Source organism: Galeopterus variegatus, unplaced genomic scaffold (assembly GCF_000696425.1).
Source record: "Galeopterus variegatus unplaced genomic scaffold, G_variegatus-3.0.2 Scaffold1543, whole genome shotgun sequence".
Classification (NCBI taxonomy): Eukaryota; Metazoa; Chordata; class Mammalia; order Dermoptera; family Cynocephalidae; genus Galeopterus; species Galeopterus variegatus.
In genome coordinates, this window is record NW_007727654.1 from 285,122 (window position 1) to 303,334 (window position 18,213).

General features: G+C 48.4%; 1 protein-coding gene across 1 annotated transcript in view; it reads right to left on the reverse strand.

Annotated features, from left to right (window-relative positions):
- The window catches only part of CPAMD8 (C3 and PZP-like, alpha-2-macroglobulin domain containing 8), a 94,862-nt gene that overhangs the window by 42,951 nt on the left and 33,698 nt on the right, over positions 1–18,213 (reverse strand). Inside the window, 7 exon segments of the mRNA XM_008577577.1 lie at positions 2,614–2,845; positions 4,372–4,434; positions 8,373–8,515; positions 9,838–9,999; positions 10,387–10,536; positions 11,112–11,284; positions 13,390–13,579. Coding sequence (XP_008575799.1) covers positions 2,614–2,845; positions 4,372–4,434; positions 8,373–8,515; positions 9,838–9,999; positions 10,387–10,536; positions 11,112–11,284; positions 13,390–13,579 — 1,113 coding nt within the window.

Below are 18,213 nucleotides of genomic sequence, written 5' to 3' on the forward strand. Positions count from 1 at the left end.
CTCTGAGACCGGCACAAGCCCTGGTACAAAGAGGACTTGGGAGATCACTTTTGAATGACAGGAGAAATTAGAATCACCATATTTTACATCCAGGACTTCCTTTCTGGTGGCCTCTTGATATATCATTTATATTCTGGAACCTGCCATGACAGCTGTTTTTTGGATTTTTCAGTTGAAAATTTCTTCTAATTAGAGACCCAAGGGACAAGACAGGAAGCTTCGATGTGATGATACATTGCCTGTGTCTCTTCTGTAGAGTAAAATAGACATCGGGGAGTCAAATGTTCACACCAGCATCGAACTCGTCCTGTCGCTGGTCATAGCGCAGCTGGATTTCCTTTCCTCGCGTTGAAACTGCCATACAGGGTTACATGCAATGTGTCCTTCGGTGGACGTAATCCCTCCATGGAATTATAGAATTTGCCAAAGAAAACAGTTCTAAAGTGTCTCTCGTAAGTTCAAGATCACCCTCTGAGCACATCGGGACTCAGGGTGTGGCTGGTCCCAACTCCAGGACAGGCTCAGAAAAGAAAAGATGACAACCTACGGCTGTCCCCTTCACAGCTCCCAAGGGGCTTTTCATATCCGCTTTCTCCCTCCTGCCCCCGAGCTGCCTGCAGCGGGCAGGGAGATGAGGCCATGCTTGGGTATCACGCCCAGTTTACAAATGGGGAAATTGAGGCAAAACGAATTGTTAAATGGAAACATCCAGCAAAACTCAAGGGATCTCCTGGGGATGCCCTGGGACCACAGTGCTGGCTCTGCCACCCCCATTCAGGACCCCCCACCCTCGCCCCAGAAGCCTCAGGTGCCCTTTGGGTCACAAATTCCAGCCACTCCCTGGCCAGATGGCCCCATTTCTCAGAAGCCAGAAATCTGTTTTCTGGGGGGTAAAATCTCTTGGTTTCCACGGTGTCATTTGCCTGAGGCTGCAGCTCACATTTGCAATTGGCGTGAAATGTGCCTCAATGCTTGAGGGTCCCCCTGCGCACAGCAGGGCCCAGAGGAGATGGTCAGAAGCATCCCCAGCGTCCAGCTGGCCAGGCTGAGGCCACCCCCGCCTTAGGACCGTCCCCTCATCCACATCCACTGGGCTGACAGCCAGGCTGAGATGGCTCTCAAGGATTAGAAAAGTGGAGAAGGACGGATGCACCTGCCCTCCCCCAGCCACAATGTTCCACTGGCCCCCAAACACTGGTTCCTCATCATGTCCCCTCCTGGTCCTTGCAGCTCCCTCCACCCCTCCCATTGTCCTTGGTCCTCATCAAGTTCTGAAATTTTCCCCAGCCTTCAAGGTCAGCCCCAAGCCCGCAGCCTTGGGGTAACTGTCAGGGGTTGCCTTGTGTGCCCCCCGAAATATATGTTGGCATCCTAAGCCTGGGTCCTTGCGAATGTGGCCTTATTTGGAAATAGGGTCTTTGCCAATGTATTCAAGTTACGACAAGGTCATGTGACCTAATCCAATATGACAAGTGTCCTTACAAGAAGAGGAGACGAGACACACAGAGAGACCCACAGAGAGTGGGGGAAAGGCCACGTGAAGACAGAGGCAGGGATGGGGCGATGCAGTCACAAGCCAAGGAATGCCAGGAGCCACCAGAAGCCAGGACAGAGGCATGGGACAGACTCGTCCTCACCACCTCAGAAGGAACCAGCCCTGCCAACACCTTGATTTCAGATTCTGGTCTCCTGAACTGCAGACCATACATGTCTTGTTTTAAGCCCCTCTGTTTGGTTACCCTGTTATAGCAGCCCTAGGATTCTAAGTAGCCTTTCCTACTTCCTGCTGCAGGGAGCTGTGGTCCCCACCACACACCCTGGCAGGCACCAGAACCCAGATAATGGCATCAGTAAGAGTGGCAGTAACTGTTTTTAGCACCTACCTGGGCTCATTCATTTAACCCTTTAACCACTGGTGAGGCTGGAACCCCCCACCCCTGCCCCGCCCACACACTTTGCTGAAATTTACACCCCCACAGACTGAACAACCTGCCGAGGTTGGCAACTCTGTAACTAGAAACTGGGATTCTGAGAGCTCAGTCTGTTGACTGCCAGGATTTCCTGACACTGCCAAACACGACCTGCCACCTGTTTCTGCAGGGCCCACAAGCTAAGAATGGTCTTTACATTTTTCAATGATGGCGGGGAGGAAAATCGAAAGAAGAGTGACATTTTGAGACACATGAAAATTCTATGAAATTCAGATGTCAGTGTCCAGAAATTTTGTTGGGATTCATGTGCTGATTGTCTATGGCTGTTTTTGAGCTACACCGGCTGAGTTGAGTCACTGCAGCAGGGACCGTGTGGCTGGCAAAGAGTGAATTATTTACTATCTGGCCCTTTACAGAAAAAACTCCATGTCATTATATATAGTGCCAGTCCCTGCACACCCCAGCTAGGCCCGGAGGTCAGGGATGGTGGCTTCAACACCTGAAGTCAAGGCTTTAACCTCTGCCCCTCCCCCCACCCCAAACGCCCCTGTCTCCACCCAGCCCTACTTAGTTGGCTGGTGAATTAGAAACTGACCCCATCCATCCTGCCTCCCCGACAGCAAAGATGCAGGGTCCTCGCCCCCCCCAAACGGGAAAGACCCATATTTGGCAGGGTCAGTACCTCAATGCAGACACCCACGTAGTTGTAGACACTGAGCGGGATCTTGACCTGTTCCCCACGGACAACAAGAGGCGGCAGTGTGAAGTCTATGAAGAAGGGCTTGAAAGTCTTCAGCAGCACAGGCTCGGCAATGCCCAGGCCCCTCAAGGGGGACAGGCCCACAGCCTCGCCCACCCAGCTGGTGATGGAGTCCGGGACCTGCACACTTAGAGTCTCCTCACCAGACGGGTCACTGCGGAGAGACAGACAACCATGGGCCTTTCCTGGGGGCCCTGCCTCGGAGGCCAGGTGGGAACGAACCACTCAGGCCTCACCGCTCAGAGGCCGCAGGGAGGTGCCCTGGGAGCTTAGAAACAAGAATTTAAGGCACTACAGGAGTATGTGACAAAATAAAGCCGTCCCTCTGCATGGACTCACTCTGATAGGAGACATGAATGGCTCTCAACGTGACCATGCACTTAGGACTAACCAAAACATGGGTCAGAGACAACTTCTGCTCTGCCCAGTTTAGGGGAGAAAGCCACTGAATGAATGGGACTGGTCACTTAAGGACACTGGGCAGGTTTAAAGAGATGCTTTAAATACAGTGGCTTCTTGTTATTCAGAGTAGTATGTTCTATGAAGTTGCTGCAAACTCCGAATTAGCAAATACTGGACCAAGGCTCCTAGGGGAAATGCGGGGTTAGGTTCCTGCAAGCCTTGGATCACATTTTTGTCCACAGATCAATACATAACCAAGTTTTATGCGTGTTTCTGTTTAAAAACACCTTATTTAATATAGAGATGCTCCTTGACTTATAACGGGGTTCCATCTCGATAAGCCCATCCTAAGTCAAAACTATCCTAAGTCAAAAATGCATTTAATACACCTAACCTACCGAACATCATAGTGTGATGACTCTTTGGGCTAAAAGGTAAATTTCATGAGCATGGGGAGCCTGTCTGCCTTATTTGAAGGCCTTGGCACCAAAAGCATTATCTGGCACCCAGAAGGTAGGTACATTTGAACAATGATGGACAAACAGTCCGTCTTACAACTGCCCTCCCAGAACAAAATGCAATAACGTGGATCTGTTCTGACCAGGAGTTAAGCCTGCCCATCATGAGGACATACATACCCATGAAGGCAGCCTGAGGAAGCCCAGGCATATGCCCGGCTCTGCTGAGCACGTGCCACAGTGCCTCGTGCCTAAAAGGAGGACCTGGCTGCGCAGTCAGCCCAGCTGCTCCCCCACACTGGATCAGGGGTCAGAACTTTCCTGCCAGAGAACTTTCACTTTCCACGAGTGCCACTGGTGCTCTGACACTGAGCATTGAAACAAAAAACCCAATTGCATCCAGCAGAAGTTTGGTGCCTGCACTCCTGCTTCCAGGAGAACTAAAAGGGAAAAAAAGTGCAGAAGGAAAATGTGCTGAGAAAAGCAGCTTGTTTTGTGGCAGGAGCCTGAGTCCCCTGAGAAGCAAGGAAGGGGGCGGGTGGGGTCAAGTTCACGTTCCAGGGAAGTGTAATTGTTTTAATGAGCTTGTTATGCAAACAGAGCAGATAGAGTTACCCCGCAGGGAGTTGAGAAAGGCACAAATCCCTTGCATTTCATCTTTCATGGGCAGATGTCCAAGGTCCAAGGCGAGGCTGACTTCACGGCTTTGGGTTTTATGCACAACGTCTCACTCAGGCAAACCCACCAGGAACTCTCGAGACTTGCATGAGTGCTTCGAGTCAACCCACAAAGACAGCACGGAAAAGGAATCTTCCTGTACCTGATGTTGAGACAATGCCAAATCCATGTTTCGGGAAAGAAGGTCCTTTTTCTCTTCTCTGCTCTATGGAAATAAAAAAAGAAACAATTAAAGTTTTATGGACATAACAAATCTTTTACTTGGCAGGTTAACATTCTACTTGTTTAGATATAACATGTTCATTTTTTTACCTGGCAGGATTAACGCTCTACTTGATAAGGACACAACATGTTAATTCCTTTACTTAAAAGGGTTAACATTCTACTCCATGAGATAAAATGTGTTAATTCTCTTACCTGGAAGAGTTAAGGGTTCACATTCTACTGAATTAGGACGGGACATGTTTATTCTTTTACCTGATGGAGGTGGTTAATGTTTTACTCAATTACGAATAGATGAGACCTCAAATGCTTGGCAGCATCCTCATCCAGATACAGAAGGTAAGAAGGACCCCAGGGACTGCCCCCCATCCCTCCCTTGGCTAATGTCCCTCTATGGTTCATGTTCCTGTCATCATGACACTGAGCTATCCACCTCTCCTCACCCCCTTTTGTGTTTCCTAAAAGAGTGCCTTTCATTTTTTGGTGGCTGGCTGGTAAGGAGATCTGCACCCTTGACCTTGGTGTTATAACACCACACTGTAACCAACTGAGCTAACCGGCCAGCCCCTTCCATTCATTCTTGTTTGAGCCTCAAAAGCTTGCAGCTCACTTTCTTCAAGGACTGCACCTTTTCTTGAAAATAAATATAAGCCCTTCTCAAAATTTTGCAAAACCTCTTAAAATTAGAAATCTTTTCCACCTGCAATACCTCTCCTAGGAATGCATCCTGGAAATACCCAGAGACAAATGCAAAGACAGAGTAGTTCATGGCAGCATGGTGAGAATTAGCAAAGAGTTAAAATCTCCATCAGTCAGGGGTTGGCTGGTGAGCTCAGTTGGTTAAAGCGCAGCCTTGTAACACTAAGGTCACGGGTTTGGATCCTCTTACTGGTCAGCCACCAAAAAATAAACAAAAAAGAAATCTCTATCAATCAGGAGACTGGCTCATCAAATGATAGTATATTTCATTTGATGAAATATTATATATAATGATGGAATATTACATGTCAGTGAAAAAGAGTGAGGTAGGCTTGTATGCACTGATATGGTATGGTCTCCAAGACTTATTGTTAACTTATAAATGGAAAGTACAGATCAGTACTGTAAAATTGTATTATTGTTGCAAAAAAATCCTTATATATGTACAGAAGAAGGATATCTAAAGAGATGATTCACTACGGTTGCTTCTGAAAAAGGGAATGGAGGCTCTGGGGGTGGAAAGGAGACAATTTCATTTATATCCTTTCATAGTGTTTGAAAAAAATTAAAACACATGCTTGTCCTCAGAATAAGGATGTATTATCCAATTACAAAAAATCATGGACACTTGCTTTTGAAGGCATTTCACATGCCTTTCTGCATTGGGATTCACAATTGCCTTCACAGTTTCAAGTTTCGGAAAGTTGCTTTCATACCTACTCCAGGCCAAGCTTTCAGGGGTCCCATACATGGATGAATCAGGACCCCCAACGTTGCTACTGGAGGAGGCCAGGGGGCCAGTATTCCACCTCCTCATCCAACCTAATCCTGGAAATGCTTCCATGTGTATCCAAACTACAGTAGAGAACTTGGTCTGCCAATGTCCTGATTTGGAGTTTAGAGAATAGGACACCGTGGGCCTGCCACACTCCTGCTAAATGTGTGGCCCAGGTAGGAAGAGCTGGGGAGACTGAGGCACCCAAAAACCACTGTAGAGGGATGGGAGGTGGCCAAGAAGGCTCCCAATCCATGCAGAGAGGGCTTTCATGGACAGTCCCATCAGGGACAGCCACCAGGGCAGAAGGTCCGCTTGACCACCTCTGGCTCAGAAAATGGGTTGAGGAGCCTGGGTCACACCCTCAAGGTCCCTGGAGAGACCAGGTTGTTGATGCTGTTGACCACACTGATCACATCCCAGGTACCCTTGGCTTTCCCCCTTAGAGAGAGTGCAGTCAAGTCCTGCCTCCCCTGTCCCAGCCAACACACCCTTAAATCCTCCAGGGAGGACAGGGAGGCAGGATCCTAAGAACACCCTTCCAAAGCTGAGGAATGAGTGGGAAAGGCAGAAGAATGAAGGGAGCAAGAGAGAAGAGAGGACAGCAGGGTGCTGGCAAGACTGGGGAGCCAAAGGGAGGGGAGAAAGGGGGAGACAGGAGGACATATCACTTCCTGTGAAGCAAAGGTTTCCATGATTCTAGGGACAAAGCCACAAATCGAAGGGGAGATCTGAACTTGTCTCTCTCAGTAATTGATTTTGTAAGCACACCAAACAATGAGCAAGGATGTGGAGATTTGAACACCACCATCAACAGGTTTGACGTAAAGCATGCATAGACAGTCCTGTACCCAGAGATGGGGCTCAGACATTCTTTTCAAGCAGACACGGGCATTTACTAAAACTGGCCATAGAGCAAGATTCCAAAATAAAAGCCAGAGGATGGGTAACATACAGACCATGTTCATTTGCCACATTGCCCATTTGACACAAATTTACAAAACACATACAAATAATCATGAAAAAACATCACTTGAACATTAGAACACTTCTGGACAAGTCATAGCTGAAAAAGGGGTATCATTCCACAAGTTAGAACCTATTTGAAACTGAGCAATAATGGAAATACTTCACAGCACAATGGGGCTGCAGCCAAAGCAGTACTAAGAGGAAAATTCATAATCCTCTAAAGGCTTAAGTGCTTATGTTTAAAATAAGAAAAACTGAAAGGTAATTGCCAGATGTCCAACTCGAGAAGGCAGAGAGTTGGAGGGGAAGGGGAAGAGAAAGAAAGATGGAAGGAAGGAGAAAGGAAAAAATAAAGAACTTTTGAAGCAGAGTCTCTGGGAATGCGACAGTCATGCCCCAGCTTCTTACCCTGCCTGATCCTTCTGTCCTCAGATAGGTCAGCTACCTTGATATATCTTTATCTCTCTCCTGTACCCCAATCCTGTGCACTGGGGCAAAGCCAAGAAGTAAGGGGGGAGGGGTTCAGTGCTCAGTGCCCCAACCCACAAGGGCAGTGCCCCCCAGGGGACACCGGGCAATGTATGGAGACATTTTGGTTGCCCCAACTGGAGAAGTGCTATTGGCATCAAGTGGGTGCAGACCTGGGATGCTGCTCAACACCCTACAGTGCACAGGATGGCCCCTATCACAGAGAATGATCCAGCTCTGCAATGGACTGAACTTTTGTGTCCCCTCCCCCCAAATTCATATAATCCTAACCTCAAAGGTGATGGAATTAGGAGGTGGGACTTTGGGCAGGTGATTAGGTCATGAAAGTGGAGCCCTTGTGAATGGGATTAGTACCCTTATAAAAAGGACCCCAGACAGCTCCCTTGCTCCTTTGCCAGGTGAGGACACAACAATCAAGTGGCCGTCTATGAACCAGGAAGAGGAACTTCACCAGACACCGAATCTGCCAGTGCCTTGATCTTGAACTTTCCAGCCCTCAGAACTGTGAGAAATAAATACAATCATGCTTTGCTTAATGACAGGGATATGTCCTGAGAATTTGTCATTAGGTGACTTCGTCATCGTACAAACATCACAGAGTGGACATACACAAACCTAGATGATGTAGCCTCCTACACACCCAGGCTGTGTGGTATAGCCTGTTGCTCCCAGGCTACAAACCTATACAGGGTGTTACTGGGGTGAGTACTGTAGGCAACTGCAATATGAGGGTAAGCATTTGTGTATCTAAACATATCTAAAAATGGAAAAGGTACAGTAAAAACATGGTATTATGATCTTATAGGACCCACTATTGTATATGCGATCAGTGGTTGACCGAAACATCATTACACAATGCATGACTGTGTCTGTTGTTTAAGCCACCCAGCCTGTGGTATTGTGTTATAGCAGCCAGAACGGACTGAGACAAGTCCCAAGTGTCAACAGTGCCAAGCTTAGAAAACCCTGCTCAAGGTACAGTCCATTACCTGGGGGGTTGCCTGGAAGTCACTGCTGCCACCAGGCTCCCTGTGTGGGGCTGGAAGGCGGGGACAGCTTCATCAGTGTACAGACCTCCGTCCTGCCGATGGTTCAGGCTTACTCGGTCAGTCATCACCACCAGTCCTGTTTCCTAGGCAACAGACAACACCCAAACCAACGATGGGGAAGTGGAAGCAGATGGTCCCAGAGGCAAATAGGAATGAATACCTGTCCTCATCACCCTGGGGCCACTGGTCCAACACTGCTGCTGGGTGGCCTTGGGAGCCAGTCTGCTCTGGGTTTGGTGGCAAGAGCTGAAGAGGTCATGGGACACAGTGACCATCCAGGGTGGAGCAGAGGGGAGGGCGGCACATTTGAGCTGTGGCCAAGTGGTTTTGGCCACATGTTGTGTGATTCCATTGATATGAAATGTCCAGAACAGGCAAATTCACAGAAACAATAGGTTGGTGGTTGCCAGGGGCTAGGGGGAGGGGGAGGGGGAGTGACTGCTCATGGGGATGGGGTCTCCTTTTGGGGTGATGAAAATGTTCTAGAACTAGATAGAGGTGGTGGTTGCACAACACTGTGAATGTGCGGAACGCCACTGAATTATATACTTTAAAATAGTTGATTTCATGTTATGTGAATTTCCCCTCAACTAGAAAAAAAAAATCAGGTTGTCCAGTGTCTGACCCAAACCAAGGGCTGTGGACTGTGGGCAACAACGGTCACTTTTATTATTATTTTCATCACTGTGCGAATTATTGGGAGCAGCTGAATTAAAGAGAAGACCCACTCAAGACTGGGTGGACTGTGACTTGCAAATAAGGAACTTAAATCCCATCACTTTGACCCAAAGGCGCCATCTCTGACTTCCAAAAGCTGGTGGGAGCCCCGGAGTTCAAACTGCCAGGCAGTCCACGCACGTAGCTGAGTTGCCATGTTTTCAACTTTTTTCTTTTTTAAGCAAATACAGCCAAATATGAATTGCGGAAACCAGGTGGCAGTTTTCTGTATATTTGGAAAATTTCATAATAAAAGCAGGGTGGGGGAAGGATGTCTCTGAAATGACTTTTAAAACTGGGATGAAAAGCACCCGCAAATGGGCCATGCATGGGAGCCTGCCTGGCCAGATCCACCAAAGTTGGGGTGGAGCCAAGAGCCGCCAGCATCTGCAGCTTCCAACGTGAAGGTTTCCCTTGCAGCAAAACACCCTAAACGCCGCTGCCCCGTTACTAGTTCAAGTCATCAGTGTGAACCTGACCATTTACAGGCATAACTTCCTGCTCTCATCTGCTTTGCAAATTGGGAGGGTCTCCTTATGAGCTTTCACTGGGGAGAAATGAGAAATAATTCTACAGTAAGAAGTTTGGAAACTTCTGCTCCAACCCATATCTGGATCCCTGACACCTGTTGTTTCCAGCAAGAGGGGCTCAGAAGTGGGCAGAGGGATCTGAGACCACCTCTCCTTACTGCAAAGGCAAACCCAGAGTCCTTGGTGACAGCCCAGGGCCACGGGAAGACAGAGGAACGCCGGCGTCGTCGGGCCATGAGCCCAGCCCACCAGAAGGGCCCATCCTCCCTGGACACGCCAAAGCCATCAGAAACATCATAATTTTCCAATTCCTGGAAAACCTGCAGGCAAAGCGGGAAGGGGACTGGTCAGCTGAGGGCTCCCTTTCAACCCAAATGGCTCTCAGGGGTCTAGCCTGCCCCCATTCCAACCTCCTTTCATATATATCACATTGTGACAATCTCAGGAAATAGGTATTGGTGGCATTAGCCCATTTTAAGAGGGGCAAACCGGAGCCGGAGATGGGACCTGCAATGTCATGTTGCAAGGGTCTGATGAATTTGACGCCATGATCTTTCAATTGCACAAAAACAGCAACGAGGATTTATTAGCCACCCGTTGGGGTTTCCTGAGAAATGAATCCAATGGAGAGAGTGAATCCGGATTCACATCCTGCTCTGTGGGAGAAAGACCCCCATGAAGATGCCAGAGCCCAGGGCCCTGCTCACCTGGGCAGGAGTCAGGCGAAACCCAGACCTGAGCAGGTAGACGCTGTTATCAACGGCAGCGACACACACGCAGCTGCCCCTTGAAGCCCTGACACGCAGGTGGACGACCTCCCCGGGTTGGGTCTCATTTGCTGAATACGTCACTGAAACCTGGACACACACGCAGCAGGGAAATCAGGAGTTTGGTCCAATCCACAGCCTCTCTCCCACCCCACCCACTACCGCCAGGAAGATTCAGTCTTCGCCAGTTCAACAGGGACCCTGACCTTGTAGCCCAGGAGGAAATGCTCCATATGATGACAGTCAGGGGGACATTGTGCAGAAGACACGAGAAAGGAAAAAGGGAGGTCAGGGGAGAGACAGGGAGGTAGGCTCTGGCTGAGGGCACATTGTAGCTTGTTTCGAAGGGTGCAAGGACAGGGGACAGAAGGCTGAGGCTGCCCTTGGGGACATGAATGCTGTCCACTAGGTCTGGAGCCCAGCGAGGGCAGAAAACACCCCGACCACTTTCCCTGTGTGGCCATCTCCACTTGGGTGACTTCAGTAAAGGTGCAACTTATGTTCCAATTATTCCTGAAGGCAGCCCTCACATGTCATGCCTGTGCCACCATGTGGACTCTGAGTCCCAAATATGCACAGCCCACCCCAGCATCATGCTGACACCCTGGAGAAGCCCCGGAGGATGTGTGCCTGTGTCCCGGGTTTGTTGGTGTCTGACACTCTACCTGGTTTTCGAAAAAGGTCTTCACTACAAACTGGAGGCTGTCGGCGACCCCTTCTCCGTTCTCCCTGACATAGAAGACCAGCAGGCGGCCTAGGGGGACCATGCTGGGGGTCACGGGCAGGTGGAGAGAGGTCACACACACGTTGACCTCGGCTGCTGGGGCTGGAGGGGGCGCTGAGAAGAGTCAAGGGCGGGGAGAGGCAGTGAATTCGCAGCATCCCCTGTGCAACCTCGGGCGTTCAGCCTCCAACTCACCAACGCTATGCTCCCGTCTCTATGTGCAGAGACGTTTCGCATTCTCTGGTTCTGGAACGTCCTTCCCATGTTTCGCCTCTGGTCAACAGTGAATCTTTCCACTGGTCCAGCTCTAAGGTCACCTAAAGCTCCCGCAGAGGACCCTGGACTTTTGCCAGGGATTTCGCCTTCTCTCCTCTCTGCCGGGGAGCACCTTCCCTGATCCAAGATCAGCCCCTCGCCTCCTCTGTGGGCAGTGAAGCCATCTAGGCAGTCCCCACAGCACCATCCCAGGCCCCCAGGACACCCCTGGCCCGCAATCCCTCCCTCCGATTGTCCCTTTGCAGTCTGGGGCCAGCAGAGACCTGAGTGGCCATTGCTCCCTGACTTGAACCGAGGCCTCACACTCTCATCCCTGTGGGCCGACGACTCTCAAAGTACAAATTTTATAAGGATTTATGAGCCTGCTCAGGTGCTCCCTAGTACTCTAGCCCATGAGAATGAGGGTAAGAAGGATCCCGGTCCCAGGACAGGCCGCATCTCAACTGGTTCTGTGCAGACCGCAGAGCAGCCGCCAGACGGGGTGCACGGGGAAGCCCGCGGCCGTAGCAGGAGGCAGGCGCTCCCTCAACCTTGGGGTCCAAATCCTGGCTCTGTCCCTTGCTAGGCACTGGGGGAACTCCTGAAGCCCCCCGAGTCACGGCCCCTTCATCTGTAGGTGGACACAGTGGGACAACCACCACCCCAGGTTGCCATGGGGATTAAACAGGGTGGAGTGTGGGGAGGTCCAGACCCAGGGTTGGCCCCGGGCAAGGGCTCCCCGAAGAACCTGTCATTTCACCCAGAAAAGAGAAGCCCGACAGGACACAGGTCCATCATGCCCAGAGCATGATTCAGGCCAGCAGTTCTCAATCAAAGCCACTCTGCACCCCCTGGGGACATTGGCAATGTCTGGAGATGTTGTTGATTGTCACCACTGGGACGCATGCTACTGGCATCTACAGACGTTCCTTGACTTATGAAGGGGTTACGTCCCAATAAGCCCGTCGAAAGTCAGAAATGCACAGACTACCCCAATAAACCCATCGTAAAGTTGAAAAATTATAAGTTGAACCACCATAAGTCAGGGACTGTTTGTAGTGGGTGGAGGCCACGGACGCTGCTAACTGTCCTATAATGCACAGGACACCCGCACCACAGAAAACAGCCTTGTCCGAATGTCAGTAGAGCTCAGGTCGAGAAACCCTGCCTTAGCATGAGAGACCCTGGGTGTCTGTCTGTCTGTCTGTCTGTCTGACTGTCTATCCATCCATCCATCCATTGTTCTGTCCATCTATCCATCTTTCTGTCTATCCATCCATCATTCCATCTATCCATCCATCATTCCATCTATCCATCCATCATTCTGTCTGTCTATCCATCCATCCTTCTAAGAACCCATCCATCCATTCTCATTCCACCTATCCATTGTTCTATCTATCCATCCATCCGTCATTCTGTCTGTCTGTCTATCTATCTATCTATGTCAGTGATTCTCACCCAGGGGTGACTTTGCACTCTAAGGATATTGGCAATATCTAGTTTTAGGTTGTCATATTGTGGTGTGGGGAGGGTTTGGTACTATTGGCACCTGGCGGATGGGATCTAGCCCCAAATGTCCACAGTGCCCAGGTTGGGGACACTACTTTGGGAAGAAGAGCTGTGAAAAGGAGGGAACTGGGGAAGACCCTGGAGAAGGGGTGAATCTCATGGCGAGGAGAAGGAGGAGGACTTATAGGCAGGGGGACAGCCTGAGCAAGGCTGCCCCTGTCCCCGGCAGACACACAGTAGGAATAACCTGGGGCCTGAACTTTTCCACCTGCAACAGCAGATCATTGGCCACCTTCCTGGCCCTGGCCTGGTCTTGCTAGGGATGTGTCCCCTCTGCCCTGAGGTGGGCTCTCCTATCGACTGGGTCTTACCTGTCCCTCCTGGCTGGGCCACCCATTCCTTTCTCAATGGCTCAGAAGGAAGGACAGGAACTTTCTCCCCACTGCCCAGCTCACCTGTCTCAGAAAGGTGTGTTAAGCGAATTGGTTTCTCTGGGGCAGAGGCTGCCCGCTTACTCCGCTGCTGGGTTATGTGGGCAGGCTGCTGGCCCGAGAGCACGATGTTGCCCCGTGCAGCCACCTCGTAGTACAGGGTGAAGTTGCAGGGACATGTGGACTTCACAGGGAAATAGGCTTCCTCCCCAACCTGTGGAAGACACGCAGCATGGGAATTACACCTGCCACCAATGTCACAGCCCAGGGGGATGGCTGCTCTGGGGCCAGAGGGAGGTTGGGTGGCTGAGGAAGGAGTGCTGGCCTTGGAGAAGAGCACCGAGCATCTGGTCCTGGCCCCTCATCTGTAAACAGGGTGATGTTCACCTCCCCACAGGGCTGTGGTGCAGATAAAATGTGATGATGGTGTGGAAGCTCTTGATGAGATGTTGTGAAGTAAAGAATTCAATGTGTCTCAAAGAGAGATCTGGTCTTTGCCTACAACTCTTGGGAGGTGACCTCTAAGCCCTTGGAATGTCCTGCCTGATAAGGGTGTCTTTGTTTATCTGGAGTCTTTGGTCAGAGCGGGGGCCTTGGGCCATATGGTATCATCTCAGCCTCTGGAGGGGGTGGAGACTGGGTCAGTCATGCAGGTGGTCATCATGTCTATGTGATCAAGCCCCAATAAAAACTCTGGACACTGAGGCTCAGGGGAGCTTCCCTGGTTGGCAGTACACCATGAGTGTTGTCACACATCTCTTTTGGGAAGGTAATACTGTCCACAACTCAACACAGACAGAACAAATGGAAGTTCATGTTCAGAACTCTCCCGGACTCTGAGCCAGCTGCCTCTTGTCTTGGCTGATTTTGAACTGCATCCCTTATTGTAATAAACTCTAACTGAGCATAAGTTCTCTGAATCCTTCTAGAGAACTAAAGAAACTGAGGGTGGTTTGAGGACCCCTGTACTCTGCAATTAATGTCAGGAGGGAGGACGGACTTGGGAACTATTTCCTAACTTCACAGGTGCCAGTGCCAGCAACAGGCTGCGATTTCTCATTGGATGTGCACTCAGTGAGTTAGGTCCTATCATTATCCCCAAATTTACAGGTGGGGGACACAGGCTAGGTCCCTTGACCAAAGTCAGTGAGTGCAGGAGCAGGATGGCAGGATTCAAACCCAGGACAACTGATACCAGATACTCATGCTTAACCCTGAAGCTGCCCTCATTCTCTGCATTACAGCTGATGCTGCCCAGGTGATATGGCCTCCCTGGGGGATTTGGGAGTGATCATGTCCAACAATGAGGCCACAGGCTGTGTAGGGGGTCACCCTCTGGGTCTTTGCCCTAGAGGCCCCCTCCCGTGCCCCATGTCTTGCAGTCCATGACTCTCCTCAAATGTCTAGACCACCCTGAAAGCCCAGAGGAGGGGAAGGGGCACAGAGGAAGAGTCTCATTCTTGCTATGGGCACGGGACAAGTAATTTCACCTCTCCAAGCCTCAGTTTCCCCATCTGTAAAACAATCTCCTGGACATATGAGAATGAGATAATGAATGTGTCTTGCTCACCATCACTCCTGTGCACTGCAGGTGGTAAATAAATGTCATTCTACCTCTCCCTGAAGCAAGAAAATGCCTGATTAAGGAGTTGACCAAAAGCAGTTCCCATGGCCTGAGTTTGGAGAACGCAGGCAGCAAAAAGAAGGGTAAACTCTTTAAGGGTGTCAAGACAGAAATCATCAGATTGGAGGAGACTAAAGAGACATGACGATTAAATGCAATGTGGGATCCTGAATAGAAAACTGGACCAGAACAAGGGCACGAGTGGAAAAACTGGGGAAATCGAAATAAAGTTTAGAATTAATTATTAGTTAGTTAATAGGAATGTCCAGTGTTGGTTTCTTCATTCTGACAAGTGTATCACAGTTTTGTACAATATTACATAGGGGAAGTCTATGGAAATCCTGATGGCCTTTTTTGCATAAAAGGAAAGGCTGATCCTAAAATTTGTATGGAAACACAAAGGATCCAGGATAACCACAACATTACTGAAAAAGAAGAAACAAGTTGGAGGACTCATATTTCCCAGTTTCAAAACTTACTACAAAGCTACAGTAATCAAGACAGTGTGGCACTGGCACAAGCAGAGACATATAGATCAGTGGAATATAACTGAGAGTCCAGAATAAAACCATGAAGCTATGGCCAATTGATTTTCAACAAGGGTGCCAAGACCATTCATCAGAGAAAGGACAGTCTCTTCAACAAATGGTGCTGGGACAACTGGACATCCACATGCCAAAGGATGAAGTTGAACCCCTACCTCACACCATATTCAAAAGTTAAGTCAAAATGGATGGAAGGCCTAAATATAAGAGCTAAAACTATAAAACTCTTAGAAGAAAACATAGGGTAACTCTTCATGACCTTGGATTTGGCAACAGTTTCTTTTAGATATAGCATTAAAAGCACAAGCAAGAAAAGAAAAAACATTAGATTAATCAGATTTCACCAAAATTAAAATTTTTTGTTGCCATCAGTGGACACTATCAGGAAAGTGAAAAGATAACCCAGAGAATGGGAGAAAATATTTGCAAATCATACGTCTGATGAGTGCCTAGTATCCAGAATTTATAAAGAACTCTTACAACTCAACAACAAAAGACAAACAATCCAATTATAAACAGTAGGGGAGCAGGATCAAAGGTTCAGTCGTCCCACCCTTAACCACAGTTTCACTGTCCACAGTTTCCGTTACTGACAGTCCACCACAATCCAAAAGTATTAAATGAAAAATTCCAAAGTGTACATTTCATAAGCTTCAAACTGCATGCCATTCTGAGCAGCGTGATGAAATCTCACTCCATCCTGCTCTGTCCTGCCTGGGATGTGAATCATCCCTTTGTCAAGTGTATCCAGGTTGAATACACAACTCGCCTATTAGTCACTTAGTTACTAGATCAAAAAAACATAGTATATATAGGGTTTGGTATTATCATGGTTTCAGGCATTCATTGGGGATCTTGGAATATAGCCCCTGTGGGTAAAGGAGGACTACTGTATACAGGAACTCTGGGCAATGTCTGAGCAACTCTTCTGTAAATCTAAAATTATTCCAAAATAAAAAACCTAAAAACAGAAACATGATGTAATGGGTTATAAAGTATGAGATAATTTTTTAAAAATCTGCAATCCTATAGGCACACAGAAAACAACAATGACAATATTAACAGCAAACAACATAATTAATGGGGGGGGAGGGAAAATTCTTTTTTTTTTTTTTACAGAGGAATGTCAGCTAATAATGTAAAGGAATGAGGAAATTTAGAATTCACCATCACACAACCCCAGTGTGATAACTGCAACAAGAATCATCAATGAATCGTCACTGGGGGGAGGTGGCTGGGGAGCCTCACTGTGTCACCGCAGATTATTTATTAGTTTCACCTGTAGAGGGAAAGAGCTAGTAGGAACCAGAACCAAATGCAAACCAGAGATAAGACCAGCATCAGCAGGGGTGGGTTTGTCTGCATCTGTGCCTCCTGATGGGTTGTCACAAGAACAGCACCTCTGTAGTCATTTTGCCAAAAATTCTTTATAATCTAAATAATTCAGAATGTGGGATCATCTACAAGATAAACAGGACCGGATGCTTCACAAAGGTCACCATGATGAACAGGCTGGGGAACTGTTCCAGATCTGAGAGCAACTACAGAAACAAAAGAGCCCAATGCAACATGTGAATTGATCCTGAAAGAAAAAGCACACACACTCACACAGGCACACACACTCACACAGGCACACACACTCACACAGGCACACATGCACTGGCACCTACGTAACACATGCATATACACACACAGTCACAGTGTGTGGTGCACAATTGCGCAGTCACATGTGCGTGTACACAAACACTAAACATAAATTACATTTTGAGGACACCCTTTGCAAATCTGAGTGTCACCTGTGAACTAGATAATACAACTGAGTTAATGTGATTTTCTTAGGTATGACGATGGCCTTGAGGTCAGGTAGAAGAATGCCTTTATTTTTAGGATATATTATGGTCAAGACTTGGGATATACTATGGTTCTTAGGATATATATATTAATATACCTTAGGATACATTATGGTCTTAAATAGAGTGAAGTATTATCATATCTGTAACTTGCTTTCAAATGTTGCAGCCAAAAAATGTGTAGTGAAATGGACGAATAGGTGGATGGATGGAGGGTGGATGGATGGATGGATGGATGGATGGATGGATGGATGGAAGGGTGGATGGAGGAAGGGAGAGTAAGTAAAAGGTGGATGGATGGATGGAGGGTGAATAGATAAATGTAGGATGGATGGATGGATGGAGTGTGGATAAAAGGTGGATGGATGAACAAATAGATGGAGGACGGATGGTTGGTGGATGGATGAATGAATGGAGGATGGATGAATGATGAATTAAGGGTGTGTGGGTAGATGGATGGATGGAAGGATAGAAGCAAAACATTAATTTATAAATCCAGGTGAAAGGCAAATGGTTGTTTATTACACTATTTTTTTCAATTTCTCTCTGAATTTATAAATGTCCCCCTTACAAAAAGATGCCCAAATAAAAGTCCCCTTCTGTTTGAGATCTTAGGGAAAAAAGAAAGAGCACGAGCCTCCTGTCCTTGTGCACTAACTCCGTGGCATCACAGCAGTCCCAAAAGAGTGGGGTGACAGACCCCATTTACAAAGTGAAACAGGGTCAGAAGGGCGGGTGCCGAGAAGTGGTTTGGGGCCCTTCTGCTCGTCCCCGCATGTGTGCTGGTGCCAGAGGAAGGGGGAAAGTTCCCAATGCAGAGAGAGCCCCA